At 55.2% G+C, this 20,910-nt stretch overlaps 2 protein-coding genes across 5 annotated transcripts in view; one reads left to right on the forward strand and one right to left on the reverse strand.

Moving 5' to 3' along the window:
• Nucleotides 1-15,191, forward strand: part of VIL1 (villin 1) — a 40,886-nt gene extending 25,695 nt beyond the window's left edge. For both annotated transcript variants that reach the window (XM_037913126.2, XM_037913125.2), the window contains exons 5-20: nt 688-796; nt 1,423-1,533; nt 2,217-2,419; nt 3,668-3,746; nt 4,261-4,359; nt 5,072-5,225; nt 5,499-5,599; nt 6,322-6,459; nt 7,372-7,530; nt 8,086-8,265; nt 8,611-8,756; nt 9,742-9,886; nt 10,341-10,529; nt 11,354-11,422; nt 11,952-12,086; nt 13,613-15,191. In XM_037913126.2, the coding sequence (XP_037769054.1) occupies nt 688-796; nt 1,423-1,533; nt 2,217-2,419; nt 3,668-3,746; nt 4,261-4,359; nt 5,072-5,225; nt 5,499-5,599; nt 6,322-6,459; nt 7,372-7,530; nt 8,086-8,265; nt 8,611-8,756; nt 9,742-9,886; nt 10,341-10,529; nt 11,354-11,422; nt 11,952-12,086; nt 13,613-13,726 (2,131 nt within the window). In that variant the 3' untranslated portion in view covers nt 13,727-15,191. The remainder of the gene's footprint in view (nt 1-687; nt 797-1,422; nt 1,534-2,216; nt 2,420-3,667; nt 3,747-4,260; nt 4,360-5,071; nt 5,226-5,498; nt 5,600-6,321; nt 6,460-7,371; nt 7,531-8,085; nt 8,266-8,610; nt 8,757-9,741; nt 9,887-10,340; nt 10,530-11,353; nt 11,423-11,951; nt 12,087-13,612) is intronic.
• Nucleotides 15,192-16,674: 1,483 nt separating this feature from the next.
• USP37 (ubiquitin specific peptidase 37) overlaps nt 16,675-20,910 on the reverse strand; it is a 57,214-nt gene continuing 52,978 nt past the window's right edge. For all 3 annotated transcript variants that reach the window (XM_037913121.2, XM_037913124.2, XM_037913122.2), the window contains exon 24: nt 16,675-20,728. In XM_037913121.2, coding sequence (XP_037769049.1) covers nt 20,641-20,728 — 88 coding nt within the window. In that variant the 3' untranslated portion in view covers nt 16,675-20,640. The remainder of the gene's footprint in view (nt 20,729-20,910) is intronic.

Raw genomic sequence — 20,910 nt, forward strand, 5'->3', positions numbered from 1 at the left:
CGCCCCCTTGGGGCCATTCCCCGGAACTCCAACAGCCTGTTCCTGACCCGCAGCAGGAGGGGGCAGGCGCTCTCGGTCCCGGGTTCGATCCCCGCTCTCGGTCCTGGTGCGGGTGCATGGCCGCGGGAGGGCTCTTTGGATCTGGACCCTGCTGTCTGGGCCCAGGTTGGATCCACAACCCGCCCAGGGTAAAGGGAGCCGCCAGCTAGCCCCTGCCCCGTGGGAGGGACTCGGAACCCCTGAGCGGTCCCAGGAAGGCAGGCCTGGCAGGGGACGGCCAGGCTGGGGGGCCGTCCCCGCCACATAAGCAAAGGGCCCCGCAGCTCAGCTCTCCTGGAGAACACCAGGTTTCTGTTCCCAGAAGCTAAAGGACTCAGTTTCCCCAGGGACGGAGACTCGCTGGGACAGGAGCTCAGGCACTGAGAAGCAGCAGGGTCTAGTGGCTACAGCAGGGGAAGAGGAGGCAGGACTCCTGGGTTCTAACCCCCCCTCCCCTGCCCCCCACTCTCTGTGCGACGGGGGCATGTCCCTGACCAGCCCCCGAATGGGGAGAGCGATCCTGAAAAAGCTGCCTTCTGGGGGGAGGGGAAGTTTAACCCCTTCGTGTCTGCAAAGCCCTGGGCAGACTAGGGGGCCAGCTGCAGGGCCCCGGGGCTCCCCACTCTGACCCGGCCTTCCCCCCCACAGCTATAAGAAGGGTGGTGTCGCCTCGGGGATGAAGCACGTGGAGACCAACACGTACAACGTGCAACGGCTGCTGCACGTGAAGGGCAAGAAGAACGTGGTGGCTGGAGAGGTGGGTGATGGTGGGGGGGTGGCTGGCATGAGCCCCGGAACCCCCAGTCCGAGCGTGGCCGCAAACTGGCTCGGGGCTTAAACCCAGCTCCCGGGGCCCTTTGCCAAAAGCCAGCTCAGGGCAGCGTACACACACGGTTCTCCTTCACTTCCTGTCCTAAACATTGCCGTTAGCAGCCGCGCCCCACCCCAGAGGTGGCCGCATTTCCGCACTGGGCAGGTAATCCCTGCGCTGCGTTGCTGTGTGTCTGCTGGAGGGCTGCCACGCCCCACCCCAGAGGCAGCTGCGTTTGATTGGTGGGGGATGCTGTGGCCATAATGCAAATGAAGCGAATGAAATTCATTGTAATGGGGGAGCTGAGGCCTGAGAGGTTCATGTCAGGGTGAGCCTGCTCAGGAGCTGTAGGCACTGGGACAGGGTATGTGAAATGCTGCCTTCTGCGGGGAGGACTCAGAATTGCATTGCTGTGTGTCATAGGCCCTGTACTGCCGCCAGCTGGTGGAGATTCACTTTTAACTCCCATCCCAGGGAGAACCCTTTGGTGGTAGAGAACCCAGGAGTCCTGCCTCCAGCCCTGTGCTTTACACCCTTGTTCCCCCACTGACCTGGCTGCCCTTCTCCTGCAGGTGGAGATGAGCTGGAACAGCTTCAACCAGGGGGATGTTTTCCTGCTGGATCTGGGCAAGCTCATCATCCAGTGGAATGGGCCGGAGAGCAACCGCGCTGAGAGGCTGAAGGTAGCATGGCAGCATCCCAGCTCGGAGGGGCCAGAACACCCCCCTGCCCCGGGGGCCTCTGTGAGCCTTGGGCAGCCTCTGCTGCTGGGGTCCTGTCATCCAGCCCTTACTGGTTACTGAGTGAGACCCAGAGGGGACGTGTCCCAGTGGGGTCTCTCCAGTGGCCTCACCTGCTGTTGCTGTTCGCTCAGCCCTGATCCTTCCCTGGGAGCCCCCCGTCCCTGCACTGTTCGGGGCTCAGCCCCTCATTTCTGCTCTCACCTGAGGGAGTGGGAAACCCAAACACCCCCTCCGCAGAGGGAGAAGCTGGGACGGGACAAGGATCAGCTGTCCCTGCAAGTCCCCTTTGCATGGCGGGGAGCCCAAATGGGTTGGTCCCCCCCCAAGTCAGCCCCACCCCAAGAGAGTGGGTCTCCCCTATGGCAGCTCTGGTGCCCCTCACTCCCGAGCCGCAACCCCCTATTAGCTCAGCCCTGCCCCCTGCAGCTCTGCCGGTGCCCCTCATTCCCAACCTGCAACCCCCTGCTAGCCCAGTCCTGGGCTCCTACAACCGCTCTGTCGGTGCCCCTCACCCCGGACCCACAGCCCCCTGTATTATTCCATAAATCAGCTGCCCTGTGGCTGCTGCCCGGCCAGGGTTGCTCTCACACGTGACGCCAGCCCCATGGCCTGTTTTGGTGCAGGGCATGAACTTGGCCAAGGACATCCGGGACCGCGAGCGGGGCGGGCGTGCCGATGTGGGTGTGATAGATGGCGAGGATGAGGCGGTCTGCCCAGAGCTGATGAAGATTCTCACCCACGTGCTGGGGCACCGGAAGGAGATCAAGCCAGCCATCCCCGACACCGTGGTGGACCAGAAGCTGAAAACCTCTCTCAAGCTTTACCAGTGAGTCACCCAGGGGAGGGGCCCACACACAGAGCGTGGGGAGAAGGAAGCTGTCAGCCCCGTCAGGAGAGGAGACCCCTGCACAAGCAGGGCTTGTGTGATCTCCCCCCAGGACTCTCCCATGCCCTGGCGTACCCACACTGCATCTTATCTAAGGCTAAAAAGGGCTTCAGGCCCATCAATCCACACCCCAAAGTACTAGCTGTATAGCAGCTTCCTGCAGCAGTGAGTTCCTCTAGTTAATTGCAATGCATTTCCGTTCTCCCTTCTCCCTATTACCTTCTTCATGCCCTGTAGCTCCCCGTGGTGCTTGCATCATGAAATACTCCTCCTACAGAGACAGCAAGAACAGCTGCGGAGCAGAATCCCTCCGGGGCTAGTCAGAGCGGTGTCAGGTGAAGTCAGTTTTAAAGTCAGTAGCTCAGCCGGCTTTGCTCTCCGGAGAGCTGTGGCTAGGGTTAAATCCCTCTCCAGTTGTCGCTGCTGTGAAAGGTTTTTAGCCGTGAACTCAGGAACCAGCTTGTTTCTGACGTGTGCCTGTTTCACACTTTTCAGCCAACGTGCGCACAGCTCCCATAAAACGTTGCTCTTCCCTGGTTCTTGAATTCTCTGGTGGAAACCTGCTTTTCATAATCCGCATTCCTCTGAGGTAGAAAACATGCATCAGACAGAGCCAGATCCCTTTCAGCATCATCTTTGTGACCATCTGCAGGGAAGTCCAGGGAGTTAGAGATCTGCTCTGCCTGCTTCCCCACAGCATAAATGAAAGAAGATCCCTGCACATCACCGGGGGGTCTGTGGCGTCTGCAATGCGAAATCTCTATTTCCACGCTGTCCATTGTGAGGGTTTGTCTCTGGGGCACGGAACTGGGGCATGGTGATGAGATTCTGCCACCTTTGTTGCTTTGTTTGTTCCTTTTGGTTGCAACCTTTGAGGCTGTTTTCCTTCTGTTTCCGTCTTCTGTTTACTCCTGACATCATGTCATGAACTTCAGTAGCTTGCTTAGATGCACCAGCTGTGTTCATGGTAAGAACTTTTAAGACTGTCCCAGCCATGGCTGAGGTTAGAGTTAAAGAAGTATTTCGCACATAGCGCCACTGAGTGGCTGAATTGTGCAATACAGTTTAGCATCCCAGTCCAGGTTCGCAGCGTCTAAAGGGCCAGCGCTCTCTTAGCCCCGTGCCAGGCGTGCGCCACTCAGTGCGCTGGGCCATGGCTGAGCTGGGGTTGTGTCTGGTTTCTCGCAGCGTCTCCGATGCGGAGGGGAACCTGGTGATCCAAGAGGTCGCCACCCGCCCCCTGACCCAAGATCTGCTGCAGCACGAGGTACGTGGCCCCTGCGGGAGGCTCCCGAGGGGTTTCCTCTGACCCCCCACTGAGCTCCTAGGAGCCGGGCGCACAGACAGACAGGGCCCTGGATGAGGGTCGCCCCGCAGCAGATTCATGAGCAGGGCCCAGTGTGGGTCTTTAACCCCCGGGCCCTGCGGGAGGGATGGTTCAGCTACCTATGCTGCCCCCTCACCCGTCAGCTGGCATCACCTCGCTGATCTCTGTGCCTGGCCCCTGCTGGCCGGTCTCTCCAGCTCTCCCACCACGCCAGTATCTGAGCAGAGCGGTCCCTGCCAAGGAGGACGGGGAGGGTCCGACGGGCTAGGAAGGATGTCTCCATCCCTTTGCCCACTTGACACCTCCGTCAGGCAGTCCCACGTGCCCAGGGCGACCCGCGGGGAGCTGAGCCAGCAGAGGGGACCCACGGCTATGGGATCCTGACCCACTGAGCCCACCAGTTGCTGGTGGTGCAGGGGGGCTCCAACCTGACCCATCTCCCCCGACCCCCCAGGACTGCTACATTCTCGACCAGGGTGGCCTGACCATCTACGTCTGGAAAGGCAGGAACTCCAGCAAGCAGGAGAAGCAGCAGGCCATGAGCAGAGCCCTGGTGAGTGGCAGGGGCTGGGATGGAGAGAGACCCTGCGCCCCGCGCACCCCTGGGTGGGTGGGTGGGTGGGGGCTGCATGTTCCCCGGTGTGACCTCACGGTGCCCCCTGCTGTCTGTCAGCCCTGTGGAAATTAACCCCTTGGGGTCTGGACAGCTCCTGTGCTGTGGATTAGTGGCTGGGAAACCCCCGAGAGGACGCAGCGCCCCCTACAGGTGATTCTCACCTAGCTGCGTCAGCCCTGGGGGATTGGGGTGTGTCCGTGGGTGGGGCCCTGAGCTGCCCGCCTGGGCCCTGCCTCTCCTTGCTCCACTGTCACACCCAGTGTAACGGCCCTTCTGTTAGTGGAGTCACTCCTGATTCACACCAGCACAGGTGACAGGCCCCCAGAGCTCTGCGTCGAACCTGCCGTGCGACAGAGCCTGGTGTTACACACACACACACACTGCTTTGTACCTGCCGTCGTGGGGACCTGGGTGGAGACCCAGGAGTGTTTGGGGGCAGGGGGGGCTGTTAAAAGGCTGCCCCCATCAGGGAGCGGGCGCCACTCTCCCTGCAGTGCCCCAGCCTCTCCGATAGCCCGGTGCACCGATGGCTTGGCGGTGACATCGCTGGCTGGACAAGGGGCTGGAGAGGGGACGCCCTCTCTCTGCTGCTCCCCCAGCACTTTTGTGGCTCCCCCCCGCCCCACCCACTGGGTGCTGTTTCTTGCAGGGGTTCATCAAAGCCAAGAACTACCCGCCCAGCACCCCCGTGCAGACCGAGAATGACAGGGCCGAGTCGGCCATGTTCAAGCAGCTCTTCCAGAAATGGACCGTCAACAACCAGACCAGCGGCCTGGGCAAGACCCACACCCGGGGCAAAGTGGGTAAGAGCCGGAGGCCTGGGCACTAGTGGGTCAGGGCCTGGCACCAGGAAGCAGCAGAGCGGCCCAAGCCAGCCCCTCGTTCCCGCGCAGGGGGTGGGGGCCGAGGAAGGGTCCTGTGGCAGCCACACCAAATTCTGGTGCGGAAGGGGGTGGGGCTCAGCTCTGGGGGGCTGTTGGGCGTCCCTCAATACCACCCCCCCGAGCTGCGAGTGGACTGGTCCTGCTGGGCCTGACCCCCTCCCCCCAGCCTCAGTGCCCGTCTTTCTCCCCCAGCCAAAGTGGAGCAGGTCAAGTTCGACGCCACCACCATGCACGCCAAGCCCGAGGTGGCCGCGCAGCAGAAGATGGTGGACGACGGCTCCGGGGAGGTCGAGGTAAAGAACGGGCCGCCGGCCGTAGGCCTGGCCAACAGCAGGGATTGAACCGGGGACCCAGCAGCCGCTGCGAAGCCAGGCTCAGGAACTGGGGCTGTCGCAGCCCCGGCTCCTGTGTGGCCCAGCTCAGAGGGAGACACGGGGGCCCCCCACACCTGCTGGGTACATGGGCTCCCCCGTGTGACCAGTGGGACCCCCGAGCTTGGGGCACAGCTGTCCGGTGGGCGTTGACAGGGTCAGCAGAGCGAGGTGCCATGGGGGGAGGAGTGGGAGGTCCCGGGGCCATGCTGAAGGCCAGACCAGCCAGTGCGCGGCTGAGCAGAGCCGGTGCCGATGGCAGGAGGCTCACAGACCCAGCCCAGCTCCGTGACGGGGCACCAAGCGGCCCGTCGTTAGCAGGCCTGGCTGGCGCTGCTGGCACGGAGCAGGGCCACGCAGCATGGGCCCCCTGCCCAGGCTGGCGCATCCTCCAGGTGTCACATGGAGACTGAGACGTTGGCCCTCCAGATCCCTAGCCTCTGGGCTCTGCCCCCCAGCATCCCCACAGCAGGAGGCGCTGGCAGCTCCTGATGCCCCCAGCCCTTGGGCTCTGCCCCCCCCAGCATCCCCACGGCCCTGCTGTGAAGTGCCGGCCGGGCATGAGCCGAGCTGGGAATGAGCCGGGGGCACCACCTGTGGGGTGGGTGGAGCCAGCCCCCGGCTCATTCCCAGCTCCCCGGCAGGTCTGGCGCATTGAGGACCTGGAGCTGGCGCCGGTGGACAAGCACTGGCTGGGCCATTTCTACGGGGGCGACTGTTACCTTATCCTCTACAAGTACCTCGTCAACAACAAGCTGCATTACATCATCTACATCTGGCAGGTGCGTGGGCCCCCCGCTGCCCCAGCCTGCTGGGTGGGATCCCGTCTCCGACGGGCTCAGGGCCAGGGTCATCCCGGACCCCCCGGCTGAGATCCCAGCTCCAGCGGGGGCCAGGGCCAGCAGGCGTGGGATGACCCCTCCCCCCCGCCACGAATCCCGGCCCGTGTGTAACAGGTAGAGAGTGGCTCTCGCACCGATGCCAGGTGTTAATCTCCCTGCCAGAAATCACGTCGTCACTGACCAGGCTACCGCCGCGTGCTCGTGTTACCCACAGACGAGTCCAGTCTCATCTCTCATCTTCAGCGCCGTCCTGTGGCAGAGAGTTCCGCAGGCCGATCAGGCGCTGGGTGTAAACACCTTAGCTTCGTTTTGAATTTGCCCCATGTCAGCCTCACGTAACGTCTCCTTGTTCCCGTGTTGTAACCACGGGGCCAGGGCTGATGCATCCTGGGCCAGCCCTTCCCCCAGAGCGCTCTCCAGTCACGACGCAACATCCCAGAGCAGGGGGTGGGAGTGAGGTCACAACACAGGGGGGTTCCCTCTACCCACGATGCTTTGCACCCTCAGGGACGGTCAGTTAATGCTAGCCAATGGCCACTCTGGGCTGGTTTGCATCTTCCACGTGCCACTCGGATCCTCACCAGGCCGTCAATTCGCTGAGGGGTGGGGCTTTATCATCATCGTTATTTCCCAGATGGGGAAACTGAGGCCCGACCTCAATCTCCGAGGCACCGACTCCCCTGACTTTCGGGATTGCGTGACTCGCCCAGGGCTGGGTCAGCGTTGGCGCTGGGGTTGGAGCACCGGCTGCCCAGCCCTGGGCCCGGTGCTCCTGCGGCTGGGGGTCCCAGGGGTTGCGTGGCCCCGATCCCCACTCTGAGCCCCTCTCCTCCGTCCCTCACCCTGGCCTAGGGCCGCCACGCCAGCAAGGATGAGATCACTGCCTCGGCCTACCAGGCCGTCGCCCTGGACCAGCAGTACAGCAACGCGGCCGTGCAGGTGCGGGTGCCCATGGGCAAGGAGCCTGCCCACCTCATGGCCATCTTCAAGGGCAAGATGGTGGTGTACGCGGTGAGTGCCAGGGATGGGGGCGGGGGGAGGTCCCTGTGCCATCACCCCTGGCCTGCCACTCGGGGCTCTGCCAAGGGTGCTGGGGCTGCGCCGGACACCGCCCACCTGCCTGCAATAGTCCAGCCCCTGGGAGACAGCTCCGCTCCCCACCAGCTATGGAGCCCAGAGCCCCAGGCAAGCGGGGATGCGGGCTGCGCTATCCCCTCTCTGCCAATGGGAAAACCAAGGCACGGGGAGAAAGCACTTGCTTGAGGCTGCTCCGCAAGCCAGGGGGGCAGAGGCGAGGCAAACCCCCGGCCTCAGGCACTGGCTGGAAGGTGGGGCTTGGGATGAAATGGACAAGCTGATCCGTGGGGCTGGAGCCGCGGTGGGCTCCCCCAGGCTGTTACAACCGGCCCACGAGCTGCGTTCATGGGTGGCAAAGGGGCTCCTAGCCTTAGGTCCGTGCTATAGCGGACCCCGTTCCCCCGCCCCCGTCAGGGCCGCAGAGTGAGGGTGGAGGCCGGTTTGACGTCTTCTCTCCTCCCCCCCCCGACCCCCGGCGCTGTTCCCCAGGGCGGCACCTCGCGGGCTGGCAGCACGGAGCCGGTGCCGTCCACCCGCCTCTTCCACGTGCACGGCACCAACGAATACAACACCAAGGCCATTGAGGTGCCCCCGCGCGCCTGCTCCCTCAACTCCAACGACGTCTTCGTGCTGAAGACGCAGGCCTGCTGCTACCTCTGGTACGGGAAGGTGGGTATGGTGCTCGGGAGCCTCTGGCTGGGGGCGCCACAGCCGGGCCTAGAGCCGGAGAACCTGAGCCAGCGGCGAGATGCTCGGGGCAGAGAAGTATTCTCCCTGGCCTGGGGGAGGCCTGGAGCCACCTTCGTTGTAGGGTCCCCCAGACACCTGGCTGGTCCCCCCTGGAAGGGTCCCGCCCCCTGCTGCCATCCCACCGGGATCCCATCTCGCTCCCCTGCCAGCGGGGAGGATGGCGCTGAGGACGGGCTGGACCCACGGCAGGTTCTCGACGCTGCACTGGGAGGCCGCGCGGACCCTCCGGGGGGTCCTGACCGATTGCGCTCTGGTTCCCCGCAGGGCTGCAGCGGGGACGAGCGGGAGATGGCGAAGACCGTGGCCGACCGCATCGCCAAAACAGAGAAGCTGGTAATAGCCGAGGGCCAGGAGCCGGACAACTTCTGGGTGGCCCTGGGTGGGAAATCCCAGTATGCCAACAGCAAGCGGTAAGGGCTGCGCACCGCTGGGCCCCATCAGGCACGGAGCGCGGGGCCATCCCCCTGGCAGGTCTTGTCCGTGACTCTGCCATCCCCAGCCAGGAGGTTCCTGCCCCGCAGAGCTCTGGGGAGGGGTTGAGCTGTAGTAGGGTTAGGGTTCGAGACACTGTACTATAATAAACTTGAGGAGAACCATGAGAACGGCCCCTAGCTCGTGTTTAGCTCTTCCCAGCAGCAGGTCCCAACACGCTTCACCACGGAGGTCAGTGTTAGTGCCATCACCCCCATGTTACAGATGGGGAAACCGAGTCCCTGAAGCAGCTTGCCCAAGGTCACCCCATGGCTGAGCCAGGCGTAAATCCCAGTATGCTGCTCTATCCCCTGGGCAGCAGAGCCTCAGGAGGAGGAAGGGCGAGTGGCTGACCTCATTGAAGCAGTCATGACCAGGCCGGGTTGGTCACCGCCTCCACCCCCCGAGAGCACCATGAAGCGGAGGGGAGCAGTGGGTTTGGCTGCAGGCCGGCCATCACGCTACCTTCTAGGTTAGGGTGGTGGCATCTCAAGAACACGAGTTGCCACCTCTCTGCAACGTGCCGGGCGGGTCTCTCGTCCCACCAGCACGTCCCAGCCCAGGCCCCGGGGGCTAAGGGCCGGGCCGCCAGCACCGCTCCAAGGTGTGCTGGACGTAGGGCCGACACGCAGCAGCCTGGTTTGGCATCCCTGGGGGGCAACACGAGGCTGTTGCCCGCCAAGGTCAAAGTCCAAGTGTGGGGGGAACCTTGAGCCAGAGGAAATAGGATCATGGCCAGAGCCAAATATTCCTCCATCTGAGAAAGCCCTTTGGCTGCCGTTGCGTGTTGGCCCTGGGTAGTTCTCCAGGTGGGCAGCCCCTGCGCCTGTTGGCCCCCAGGGGTCAAGCAGCTGGATGTCGAGCTGGAGCCAAGGGCCAGGCTGGGTTCTCTAGTTCTGACCCTCCTTCCCCCCTTGTTCACAGACTGCAGGAGGAGACCTTGTCGATAACGCCCGGCCTCTTCGAATGCTCCAATCAGACTGGCACGTTCATTGCCACGGAGATCACCGATTTTATCCAGGATGACCTGGAGGATGACGACATCTTCCTGCTGGACACCTGGGACCAGGTAGGGTGGGGCTGGGACGGGGCCTGAGAAAGGGCCAGGGGTCTTACAAGGTAATGTGCGGAGCCTTCAGCCCCACTGTCTCCCCCAGGGAGTCTGTATTTTGATCCCCCTAGCACAGACAAGGGAGCCGAAAGACGTTTCTCCCCCACAACCATGCAGCAAGTCGCTGGCAAGCCAGGGTTAGAATTGGGAATCTACCAACCCCTTGCGTCTTCCTCCGGGCCGCATTGGCCGCCCAGAGCCAGAATTCCTGGCTGCTGGCCCCCTGCTTTCAGCCCCAGGTCCGTCCGTCCTCTCCTGGAAGAGACCAAGCGCCAGGGAACGCGGCCCACCACCGGCCCAGGAACGGGCTAGTTGGGGCTTTCCCATGTTAGCGGATGGCGAGGGGGCGGTGTGGGAAGCCGCTGGCCTGGGGCCGCCTGGCACTGTCACGGAGGGGCTGTTTCTCGCGCAGGTGTTCTTCTGGATCGGGGAGCACGCAAACGAGACGGAGAAGGCGGCGGCTGCCGTGATGGCGCAGGAGTACCTGAGAACTCACCCCAGCGGGCGCGACCCCGACACGCCCATCATCGTGGTGAAACAAGGCCACGAGCCCCCGACTTTCACGGGCTGGTTCCTGGCCTGGGACCCCCTGAAGTGGAGCGTGAGTGGCTGTGCAGGGCTTCCCTGTTTCCCTTGCCACTGGCAGGAGACGTGGGCACAGGCAGGGAACCGAGGGGCAAAAAGGCTACATCATCCTTCAGATTTAACAACCTGGGCATCCAGAGACTAACTGGGTAGCCCTGATGCCCTCTTAATCCACAGGCCGGTGGGAGGCTCCCACACAACTAGCCTCTGCCCAGGGAGATCTCGGTCAGACCAGTCTTGCCTCTAGCAAGACCCCAGTGAAGGGGGCGGGTGTGTGGCAGAAGTTCTGGGGCGCAGACACCCATTCCCCAGGAACCAGCTGGCTGGCCCCACAAAAGGCTCCGTCTCCCATTGCCAGCTACCCAAGACAGCCAGTCCCTGGTACCCGTCGCTTAACGACCCCCAGCACAATCCCCGACCTCCAGCCTAAGGACTGGTGCCACTGACTCCCAGACACTTCCCCCCGTGTTTGCAGCAAACGTCGCTACCCAACTGGTCCGGGGGGGGGGAGGGGGCGGGGTGCCCCTTTGGCAGGGCTCCTGCGCCTTTCCCTGCATCCCAACGATCTCCCCAGATTCCCTTCTGGTGAGATATACTCAGAACTGCTGGGGAGGGGAAGGCCCAGGGCTGTACGGAGACGGGGCCAGGCAATGGGACCGAGGCCCAGCCAGGCCCGTGGCAGGGGGAGAGATTTGCAGCAACCAGACCGGTTCTGTCCCAGCGCCTGCCCAGCTTGACTTCAGTAACCCAGACGCAGCCGTTCCAAAGCCAGCCAGCTCTGCTCTCCCCACATGCCTGCCTCTGGCCCCTCCCGGCTCAGATCTGGCTTCTCTCCTGCAGGACAGGAAATCCTATGAGGAGCTGAAAGCCGAGCTGGGAGAGGACAGCAAGTTCAGCCAGCTGACGACCGTGAGTATCTTGGGGAAAGGCAGCCTGACTGCAGGACAGTGCGAGGAAATGGCCATTAGTGCTGAGCTGCCTGCGATGCTACGCACACCCGCTGGTCGTGGCTATTGAGGGATGCAAAAGCTCCCAGGCTTCCCCCTCCCACACCAGCCAGGACCCAGCTCAGTCAGGAATCGGAGTGGTTTCTGGTTTGCCCACACCTGGCAGCACAGCTGGCCCCAGGCTGAGACAGTGGCACAGCCGTGGCATACCCCACCCCACCGAGCTTGCAGTCAGATTTAGGCACGACCCCCCAGGCAGAAATCTTCCCCCTGCGGCGGGGGGCGGGGTTCCCGGGCCTGAGATGTGCAGGTCAGACTAGAGGTCAGAGTCCCTGGGAGGACAAAGGGTCAGAACGGCAGCAATGAGATGCGGTGGGTACTTTGGCAAAGGCTGGCACACAGCACAGGGCGGGGCGGTACATGTAACAGGGTGGGGGCTTCACGGAGCAGTCCGGCGATGGCTCCATGTGACTCTCCGACCCCCTCTCCAGGAAATCACAAGCCAAGAGATTTTCACTGCCAACACCACCTTGAACTCAGCAACCATCCAGACCTTCCCCCTAGAGTTGCTGGTGAACAAGTCCTTGGATGAGCTGCCCACAGGAGTGGACCCTAGCAGGAAAGAGGTGAGAAAGGGTGTGTGTGTGTGAAATCAGGGCATGGCCCACTGCAAAAGCTGCAGCTGTCCCTGCCCTGTAGTGCAGGTGGACTTTTAGGGTCCGATCCTGCCCCAGTGACAGAAGAATTTCCTTGGGCCCCTGGGGAACAAAGAGCAGCTCCTCAGCCAGCCAGCTAAGCACAGATCTGAGCCCCGTCGCAGGGCCAGCTCCATGGTTAGTGGAGATAAACTCCTTACTCCCCAGTGTAATACCCAGCATGCGAGTTCAAGGGTGATGATGTTCCAGGGGTCCGGGGTCACCCCCGAGCTCCTAGTTTGGTCTGGAGGAGGGAGGGTGCTTAGCTAAGGGGCTGTGTTAATTATTTGGGGCCAGTCTTGCTCGAGGGTGAGCGGCTCAATGGGGTTAATTTTGTTGTGTGCATTGTCACATCAAGGATAGCTGGCCTGCTAAACCCAGGGTTGTCAGTTCAATTCTTGATGGGGCCATTTAGTGATCTGGGGCAAAAGTTGGGGACTGGTCCTGCTTTGAGCAGGGGGTTGGACTAGATGACCTCCTGAGGTCCCTTCCAACCCTGATAAACATTGTCCAAGCACCTAGAGCCACGGTGTAAGAAATGGGCCCCCAGGGGGCGCACCGTGTCCACCGTGGTACCAGCCCCGCGTAGAGCAGTTTGGAGATGCAGAGGGTGGGCTGCCGCAGGGGATTTAGTTCCTCTGCAGAGAGGGGGCGTTTTGTCCCCTGCTGGTTGCAGAGGAGCACGAGCTGGCCCAGTAGAATTACCCAAGTGTGAAGCATCCTCAGGGAGCATCCTCAGCAGGAGTTTTAACAGAAGGAAACAATCCGCCTTGTGCCACCGGCTCCGAGCCAGCCTCCTGCAGGCTTCCCCCGGCACAGGGAGGTTCAGTTGCAACGCCTGCTGAAAGGCAGCCCGCAGAGCCGTGAGCGGAGTGGAGGAGGGAGCGTGAGCAGTTCTGAATGCCCACAGCAGGGGCAGTATCTTGAAAGTAGCGACTCGGGCCCGGGCCCCATGCTTTCTCCAGCACTGAGCTGCTGCAGTCATTGGAGTGTCTGGGAGCTGGGACGTGCAGGGTAGGAGTGCCAGGAGCAAGCAGCTGTGCTCCGTTTTGAGACACCAGCGTACAGGGCTAGGGCTAGGGCCTTCTGTCGAAATGGAAAGGGAGTAACTCCAGCTGATGGCCTCGTGTTCCAGGCCCCGGGGAGACTTGCAAAGGTCTAGGATAATCAGCTGCTTCACTGGTGGCCCAGGTCGTCCTCCAATGGCTCATGCCTCCCTCAGCTCTTGCCATCTGCATGTCAGATCCAGAGCCCTCTGCTGGGCGGCTGGATACCAGCCTGGAGAGCGATGGTAGCCCAGGGCATTATCTCAAAGCCCCAGGTCTGACTTCCGTCTCAATTCCTGCTACCCAGCAAAGCCAGAGGGCTGGGAGGTTGTAGCTCATCAGGATGGCCCTGTCCTCAGGGCTGCAGTTGTCACCACCACCACCTCATCCGAGCCCCTCTGCCTCCCTCAGGAGCACCTGTCCAGTGATGATTTCGAAGTGGTCTTCGGCATGCCCCGGAACGCCTTTGCTGCACTGCCCGTGTGGAAGCAACAGAAGCTCAAGAAGGAAAAAGGCCTCTTCTAAGCAGAGCTGCAGCGAGATTTGGCCTGAGATGTATTTGGTTTAGTATTAAGAAAGTAAAATTAAAGCTAATTCAGAGAACGGGGCTGTGCACTTGACCCTGCTTAGGTGACTGCTAACCATTCCTCCCCATTGTGATTTTTTGGGCAGGGAAAACACTGATCTCCCACTAGGCTAAAATCTTTACTTTCCAAGCTACCCGACTGGTTGGGTTGGTTTGACAGCTATAATTTGTATGCTGGGATCTTGCCTTAAATGGTGTGGCTGTGGGAAGGACTAGTGAGTGGTGACCAGGCTCTCAAGTAGCACGGCTTCTTCACCCTGGCTTATTTTGTCTGTTCTCCAACCTCCAGCCAGGATTGTGCCGAGGCCGCACACAAGGGACAAACAACAGAGGTGGGAATCAGAAACCTCTGACCTGTAATTTCAGCACCACCACTGACCTGCTGTACAGCCGTGGGGATGTCACAGCACATCTCTGCCTCAGTTTTCCCATCTGTAAGGCGGGGATACTTACATTCCTTAGTCAGTGGTTTGAGGTTCCAAGTAATGTGTTGCTCTGTGGTATTAGAATGATCTTCAGTCTTTCTAGATGTCTGATCTTTGCAAAGCAAACGGTTTACATTTTCACATGTACTGGTACCTCACTCCTAAAGATAAAGTATACAGCCCACTACTGCAGCCTCCATTAGCTGTTAAGCCTTCATGAAAAGTATTATGCAAATATTTGTGGTGCTGAAGGTAAAGGTTCCAGCCACGGCAGGGAGTGACATTTTAAAAATCCATATGCCATACACTTTACTGAAGCACAGTGCAAACTTTAATGACCTTGACCATGTTTGTCGTATTTGTATTACCATGGCACCTGTAGGCCCCGATCAGGGCCCCATTGTGCTAGGGGCTGTACAAACACATAGAAAGTCTGCCCCAGTCTAAGGCAGGATACACTTTGTGGGAGAAAAAGGTGACAGGTAGGTCAGTCTCTACATTAGCTCTAACTGATGTAACGTCTTCCAGGGCAGTGGTTCTCAACCAGGGCTACGCGTCCTTCTGGGGACTATGCAGAAGTCTCTCGGGGACATCAGCTTAAATAGGTATTTGACTAGTTTTACAACAGGCTACATAAAAAACATTAGCAAAGTCAGTACAAACTAAAATTTAATCCAGACAGAACGAGCAAGTAACCAAATTGTCAGTAATAGTGTGGCTGTGACACTTTTGTATTTTTATGTCTGATTTTGTAAGTAGTTTTTAAGTGAGGTGAAATTTGGGGATACACAAGACAAATCAGACTCCTGAAAGGGGGACAGTCTTCTAGAAAGGTTGAGAGCCACTGGCCTAGGGATGCAGGACCTATTTGCTACAGCAGATGTTGCCAACTGTATCACACTTGGCATGTTTTTTTATTAATACAATTCCCTCCCACTCAGTACTGAGATGTGACAATAAAGTTTCCCTTGTGACTTCATTTTGGATTTAAACTCTGATCTCCAAGGCGAAAAGCAAATCCCTTAGCCAGAAAGCCTCACTTGTTAGTGCAGTGGGAGAAGGGAACGTGGGCTTGTGAGGGGAGTAAGTACTGGAATAGCAGGAATTCTTATTAACCACGGACAGAGCTTGGAGCTGCACAGACTAGACGCTCTTGTCCAAAGCAGCTTACAAATGAAATAAATGCACATCTCAACTGACAGACAAGAGAAGAGCCTACATATGCTCTGCTCTGTGCAGCAGCCAGCAATAGCAGAGCTGCTTTCGCTAGCACTTAAGGTCACTAAAAAAAAAAAAAAATGCATAAAATAAAAAGTTACTGAGCATAACAGTGGCCAGACTGGGTCAGACCAAAAGTCCATCCAGGCCAACAGTGGCCAGTGCCGGGTGCCCCAGAGGGAATGAACAGAACAGGTAATCATCAAGTGATCCATCCCCTGTCATCCATTCCCAGCTTCTGGCAAACAGAGGCTAGGGACACCATCCCTGCCCATCCTGGCTAATAGCCATTGGTAGACCTATCCTCCATGAACTTATCTCTTTTTTTTTTTTAACCCTTTTATAGTCTTGGCCTTCACAACATCCTCTGGCAAGGAGTTCCACAGGCTGACTGTGTTGTGTGAAATACTTCCTTTTGTTTGTTTTAAACCTGCTGCCTATTAATTTCATTGGGTGACCCCTAGTTCTTGTGTTATGAGGAGTAAATAACACGTCCTTATTTACTTTCTCCACACCAGTCATGATTTTATAGACCTCTACCATATCCCCCCCATGTCGTCTCTTTTCCAAGCTGAAAAGTCCCAATTTTATTAAATTTCTCCTCCTACAGCAGCCGTTCCATACCCCTAATCATTTTTGTTGCCCTTTTCTGAACCTTTTCCAATTCCAATATATATCTTTTTTGACATGTCGTGGCCACATCTGCACGTATTCAAGAGTGGGCGTACCATGGATTTATATAGAGGCAACATGATATTTTCTGTCTTATTATCTATCCCTTTTGCCATTCCCAACATTCTGTTTGCTTTTTTGACTGCTGCTGCACATTGGGTAGATGTTTTCAGAGAACTGTCCACCATGACTCCAAGATCTCTCTCGAGTGGTAACAGCTAATTTAGACCCCATCATTTGATACGTATAGTTGGGATTATGTTTTCCACTGTTCCTTTCTTTGCATTTATTATCAACATTGAATTTCATCTGCCATTTTGTTGCCCAGTCACCCACTTTTGAGAGATCCCTTTGTAGCTCTTCGCAATCTGCCTGGGACTTAACTATCTTGAGTAGTTTTATATCAATGGAACAGAGCCGCACTCTTCTACAGAGCAAACTAGTTTCTTCTTCACTAAAGGTACAGTACAGGCACCCAACGTAAGCAGAGTGGAGTCAAGTGCTCAACTATCCACATCTATCTGAGTCTACAGAAAACTCCATCTTTGTGGAAATAAGATTCAAACCCATCAGAGGGTTAATAAAGAGGTTTTAATTTCACAAAAATCTATCTACACATCATTTAAAAAGGAAAAAACAAGAGCAAAACTGTAAAGAATACCGAGGAACAGATCTGCTAAAACACAGAGAAAGTGCTGCTCCACATCAACTTTGTAAAGAATCAAAAGTCACTCAATGCAGAATCTAACCCAGTCATGTGGCGTCCATCCTGGCTGCTCTCAAACACACACACCTGGAACCCCCTCCCCCCCAGTTTTTCAAGAATAATTATGTAGTCAGGAGGCACGTAAGATCTCCGGTGGGATGGGGAATACTGACAGCAGAGTGCAAAGGATACATAACCCCTTTTTATTCTCTCTCTTTGGCAGTTGATTACAATCTTAGATTAGATCAGTTAAAAAGTGACCCAGTTAGTTCTTTCTAGCCACACACAACTCCCCCCGCCCCAAACCAAAGAATTCTTCACGGGCATCTAAAACCTTTTGTGAATTTAAATAAGAAGTTAACACTGGATAATCAACTGCTTCTCCCATTGGTTGCAGTGCAAACAGCATCTGCTAATCTTTCCAGTACATCAGATACAGCACACACAGAAAAGGAAGTAGAGGACACTCCAAATCAGGCCATTTACACCATGATGCAGACAGGGCTGGGGAGGCAATCAGCCAAGGTTAGATACATCAGAACGCTCTCCTCCCAATTATTAAATCCTCATATTATAGACTGAAGCTTTAATTAGGAAGCTAGTACCTGCATTTTGTTGTTGTTGTTCTTTGCACATCCCCGTACAACAGTCCTCTATGTGGACTCAGTCACACACAGCAATATCTGGGACAAAAATTCCAGTTCATTTACATAAACATTTATACATTTATCATAAAAAGCAGCCAAATACAGTGAAGGAGTAACTCAAGAACAAGTTAGAGCAGACATCCGATGATGGGGTGGAAGAAAGAATGACATTGGTTTTCTCTTTTGTTTTTTATATGCTGAAGCACACTCAGACCAAACTAAACTGGCTCTCAGGTTCTTTTAAAACTGACAACTCTGTATATTTCAGGAAATGTCAAAGAGTGTTTTATAACATGCACTCTCTAGAAACCCTTTCTAATTAATAGGATACATAATTCAGACCAACAGCACTCCACTATCTCCCAGAAAGACCACCTCTCATTAGCAGGTCTCACCACTATTAACACGGCCATTTTAATAAAGGCATTAAGGGTTTGTAGGATATTTAAATGATTTCCTTTCCAAGATATCTGATGCTAAAATCCCTTACATGTGCTGGCTTTTATTTGGTTTGTGTCTGTCCTACATATAATCCAATATGGTTGTAAAGGTTGCACAGAGCTAAGCTCTACTGAATTTCAAAGTTATTGCAAAAATACAAGTAGTATTGAATGTGAAAGTTAATTAGGTATAACACAGAACGCTGGGAACACATACTCCCCCCGATTCTGAATGAACTAGCCATGCTGTGCACAACCCCCAAAGCATATATTTATACATACACCCCTTGACAAGGTACAGATTTCCTTCCTCACTGCCACCCTGGAGCTGAGAGAAAGAACCCATCTTTAGACGGGGGATGTGGATGTGTACAGTGTTGGACTGACAACCAGCTCTGTTCAGGAAAAGGTTCACAGGGTCACTCAAGCTGCCACATGCCAAAAAAGTGAAAGACTCACATGTTCACTAGTTGTTACTAGCTATGCTAAGTGAGAACCTGGTTTTCACTAGAGGGACCATGAAATCTGGTTTCAAGCATCAGCTCTCTCAACTCTGGATCTACATCAAAGCTGGTTTTATACATTAATTAGGGTAACAACTAAAACTGGGCAATCCTGGTTTTTATTATAAATGAACTGATTTGGAGTGCTGCACCTCAGCATGATAATTTGCTCCCCACCAAGCAATCGGCAGTGCTAAGTCGCTGCTGTGAGAAGTACATTTGTTATTTAAAGCGCCACGTGTGCTGCTCTCAGCATGTAGGGAAAAGGGTGATGCTGGTTACGATGAGGAAGGCAGCTTTGCTTTTATGATGGAAGAAATCTTTGCCACATTTTCACAGGTACGTGCCCTTTTCAGTAAAAAAAAATTCCTACATTAACTCTCCCCCCCGCCCCCCCGCACACACATTCCACTAACATATTCACTGTTGACAATACAAAATCATAATGATTTATAATAAATTAACATGTCATATACTACTGGTGCTGCACCTTATGAGGTAAAAGCTTTGTCCTGTTTGTGACAGAAGTTTAATGCTTAGGCCATTTACTATGAGATCAACACAACCAATAAGATATTATCCAAGCCGTAACAAAACTCATTTAGATTCGCTTGGTACACAGACCAGAAGATCAGCCTTAACTCGACAAGATCTGTGGAGGAATTATTTTGCCTGCTGTCCTCTACAGCAATGGTTTGTCTACTTAGCTCTGGATGGATTATTCCTGAGAAACTTCTAATGGTAGTTTAAATACAAATATCTTTGCACTCTCTGTAACCAATTATTCAAATCACAAAATCCAAATTAGGGGCAGAAGAGTAACTGCTCCAACGATTAGCAACAATTTCTTTGCAATAAAAGTAAATATCAATTAAGGAAATACTTGCCCATATTAAATAAAAGACCATTCGAAGGTTCAAATAAAATTTAAATCACTGGATATTTTTGCCAAAGTCAGCTATAAAATGAGCGTCACGTTACCAGGTACAATTAGGATAATAAAATGTAATAGTTCTGCCCTGTAATATCTTATGTTAACACTCAAAACGGGTTTTCAAAAGCTTCTGAACTGATTTAGTTTATTCCAGCTGAGCAGCCCATATTCCTAAAAAAACAACAGGCTGCTAGAATAAAAACATCTATGTCTCTGTGTGATTCCTGGGCTTTGTAGGGACAATGTGAAATTATGGATCGGTCTAACCGCTAAAAGAATTTTTCAGACTTTCCACTTGAGGATGACAGAGACAAACATTTGTGCCTGCAGACCCTGAAGAGTTAATGCTAGAATGCTCTTTTTCCAATGTGTGAGGCAAAAAGAAGAGCTGTTAGTTCACTTCCTTTTACTGCTCAGCACTGGCGCTGCTTCCCTTGAAGAGAATCTGCCAATAGGCCAAAGCTTACCTTCCACCCCACTAGCTGCTTCTGTCAGAGTCAAAACAAGGCAGCCCAACATGATGTAAAGTCAGTGAGAAACAGACATACTGACAGAAAGATGTAAACTGCAATATGCAATGACACTATGAAGAAGATGCAGTTAGAAAGGATAAACTTTTTAAATGAAAGAAATATAATCTCATTTCTAAACAAAGACAAAAATGACTGTACAAGATGACACAGTGGGGGTAGGGTATGCAATAAATTCCACAGCACCAGTAGTTTGTTTCCTGGAACGGCATGTAAATGGCAGATCATTTACAACCTCATGAATGTCAAAACGCGTCAACTTGAATGATGTCAGCACACCTGTTAGCAGGACAGACTGGCAAAAGCGTACTTGGTGATCTAGGGTTCCAGTGAATATTACTGACACGATACATGCCAGGTTGCAGGCTGTATTGCTTTAATTGCTCGTAGGGGAAAAGTAGAATGCCACGTGATATGTAAATCTTCCCCATTCACATATCACAGTTAATGGACTTTAAAGTCAAGCCTCTTTTTGCACTATTGTTTCATCAGTTTATGAGCAGCTGTGGTCTTGTGGCTTGATGTAACTCTTTAAGGCTCCATGCTGACAAAAGTATTTCTGGAACAATAAAAATCTCACCACAGGAGGAGTGCTTTGAGATGTCAAAGGTTTACAAGTATGGTTCAGGCCCAAGGTTTACATGCGTGGTTCTGCAAGTGAAGCATCTCATATGCCTTACTTTTTGTCTCGTTTTGGCCCTGAGCTGTTTTGCTACTCCTGCGTGTCTTGCGCAAGTTCAGAATTCTCCATGCTCAGGAGAAACAAGGGATTTGCTCTTCACAGAGGCTGACGAACAGACCTCCCCACTTCCATGCTAAGCGGCTGCGTATTCTTTTCTGTTTCTAGTAACTCATCGAAGATTTCCCTAGAAAACATGAAAAGGGAGATTATGAAATCAGTGAGCGCAGAGCTGCTGCACAAGATGAAGACAGTCCTATGGGAAGGGAGAATGACACACAGGAAATGAGTGGTTTAATTTAAGCCTTGGAAATTTCAGAATTATAGATCCTACTAATTAAGCCTAAAGAATTACACTTTGTCACCAAA

The sequence above is a fragment of the Chelonia mydas genome, chromosome 11 (assembly GCF_015237465.2).
Source record: "Chelonia mydas isolate rCheMyd1 chromosome 11, rCheMyd1.pri.v2, whole genome shotgun sequence".
NCBI lineage: Eukaryota > Metazoa > Chordata > Testudines > Cheloniidae > Chelonia > Chelonia mydas.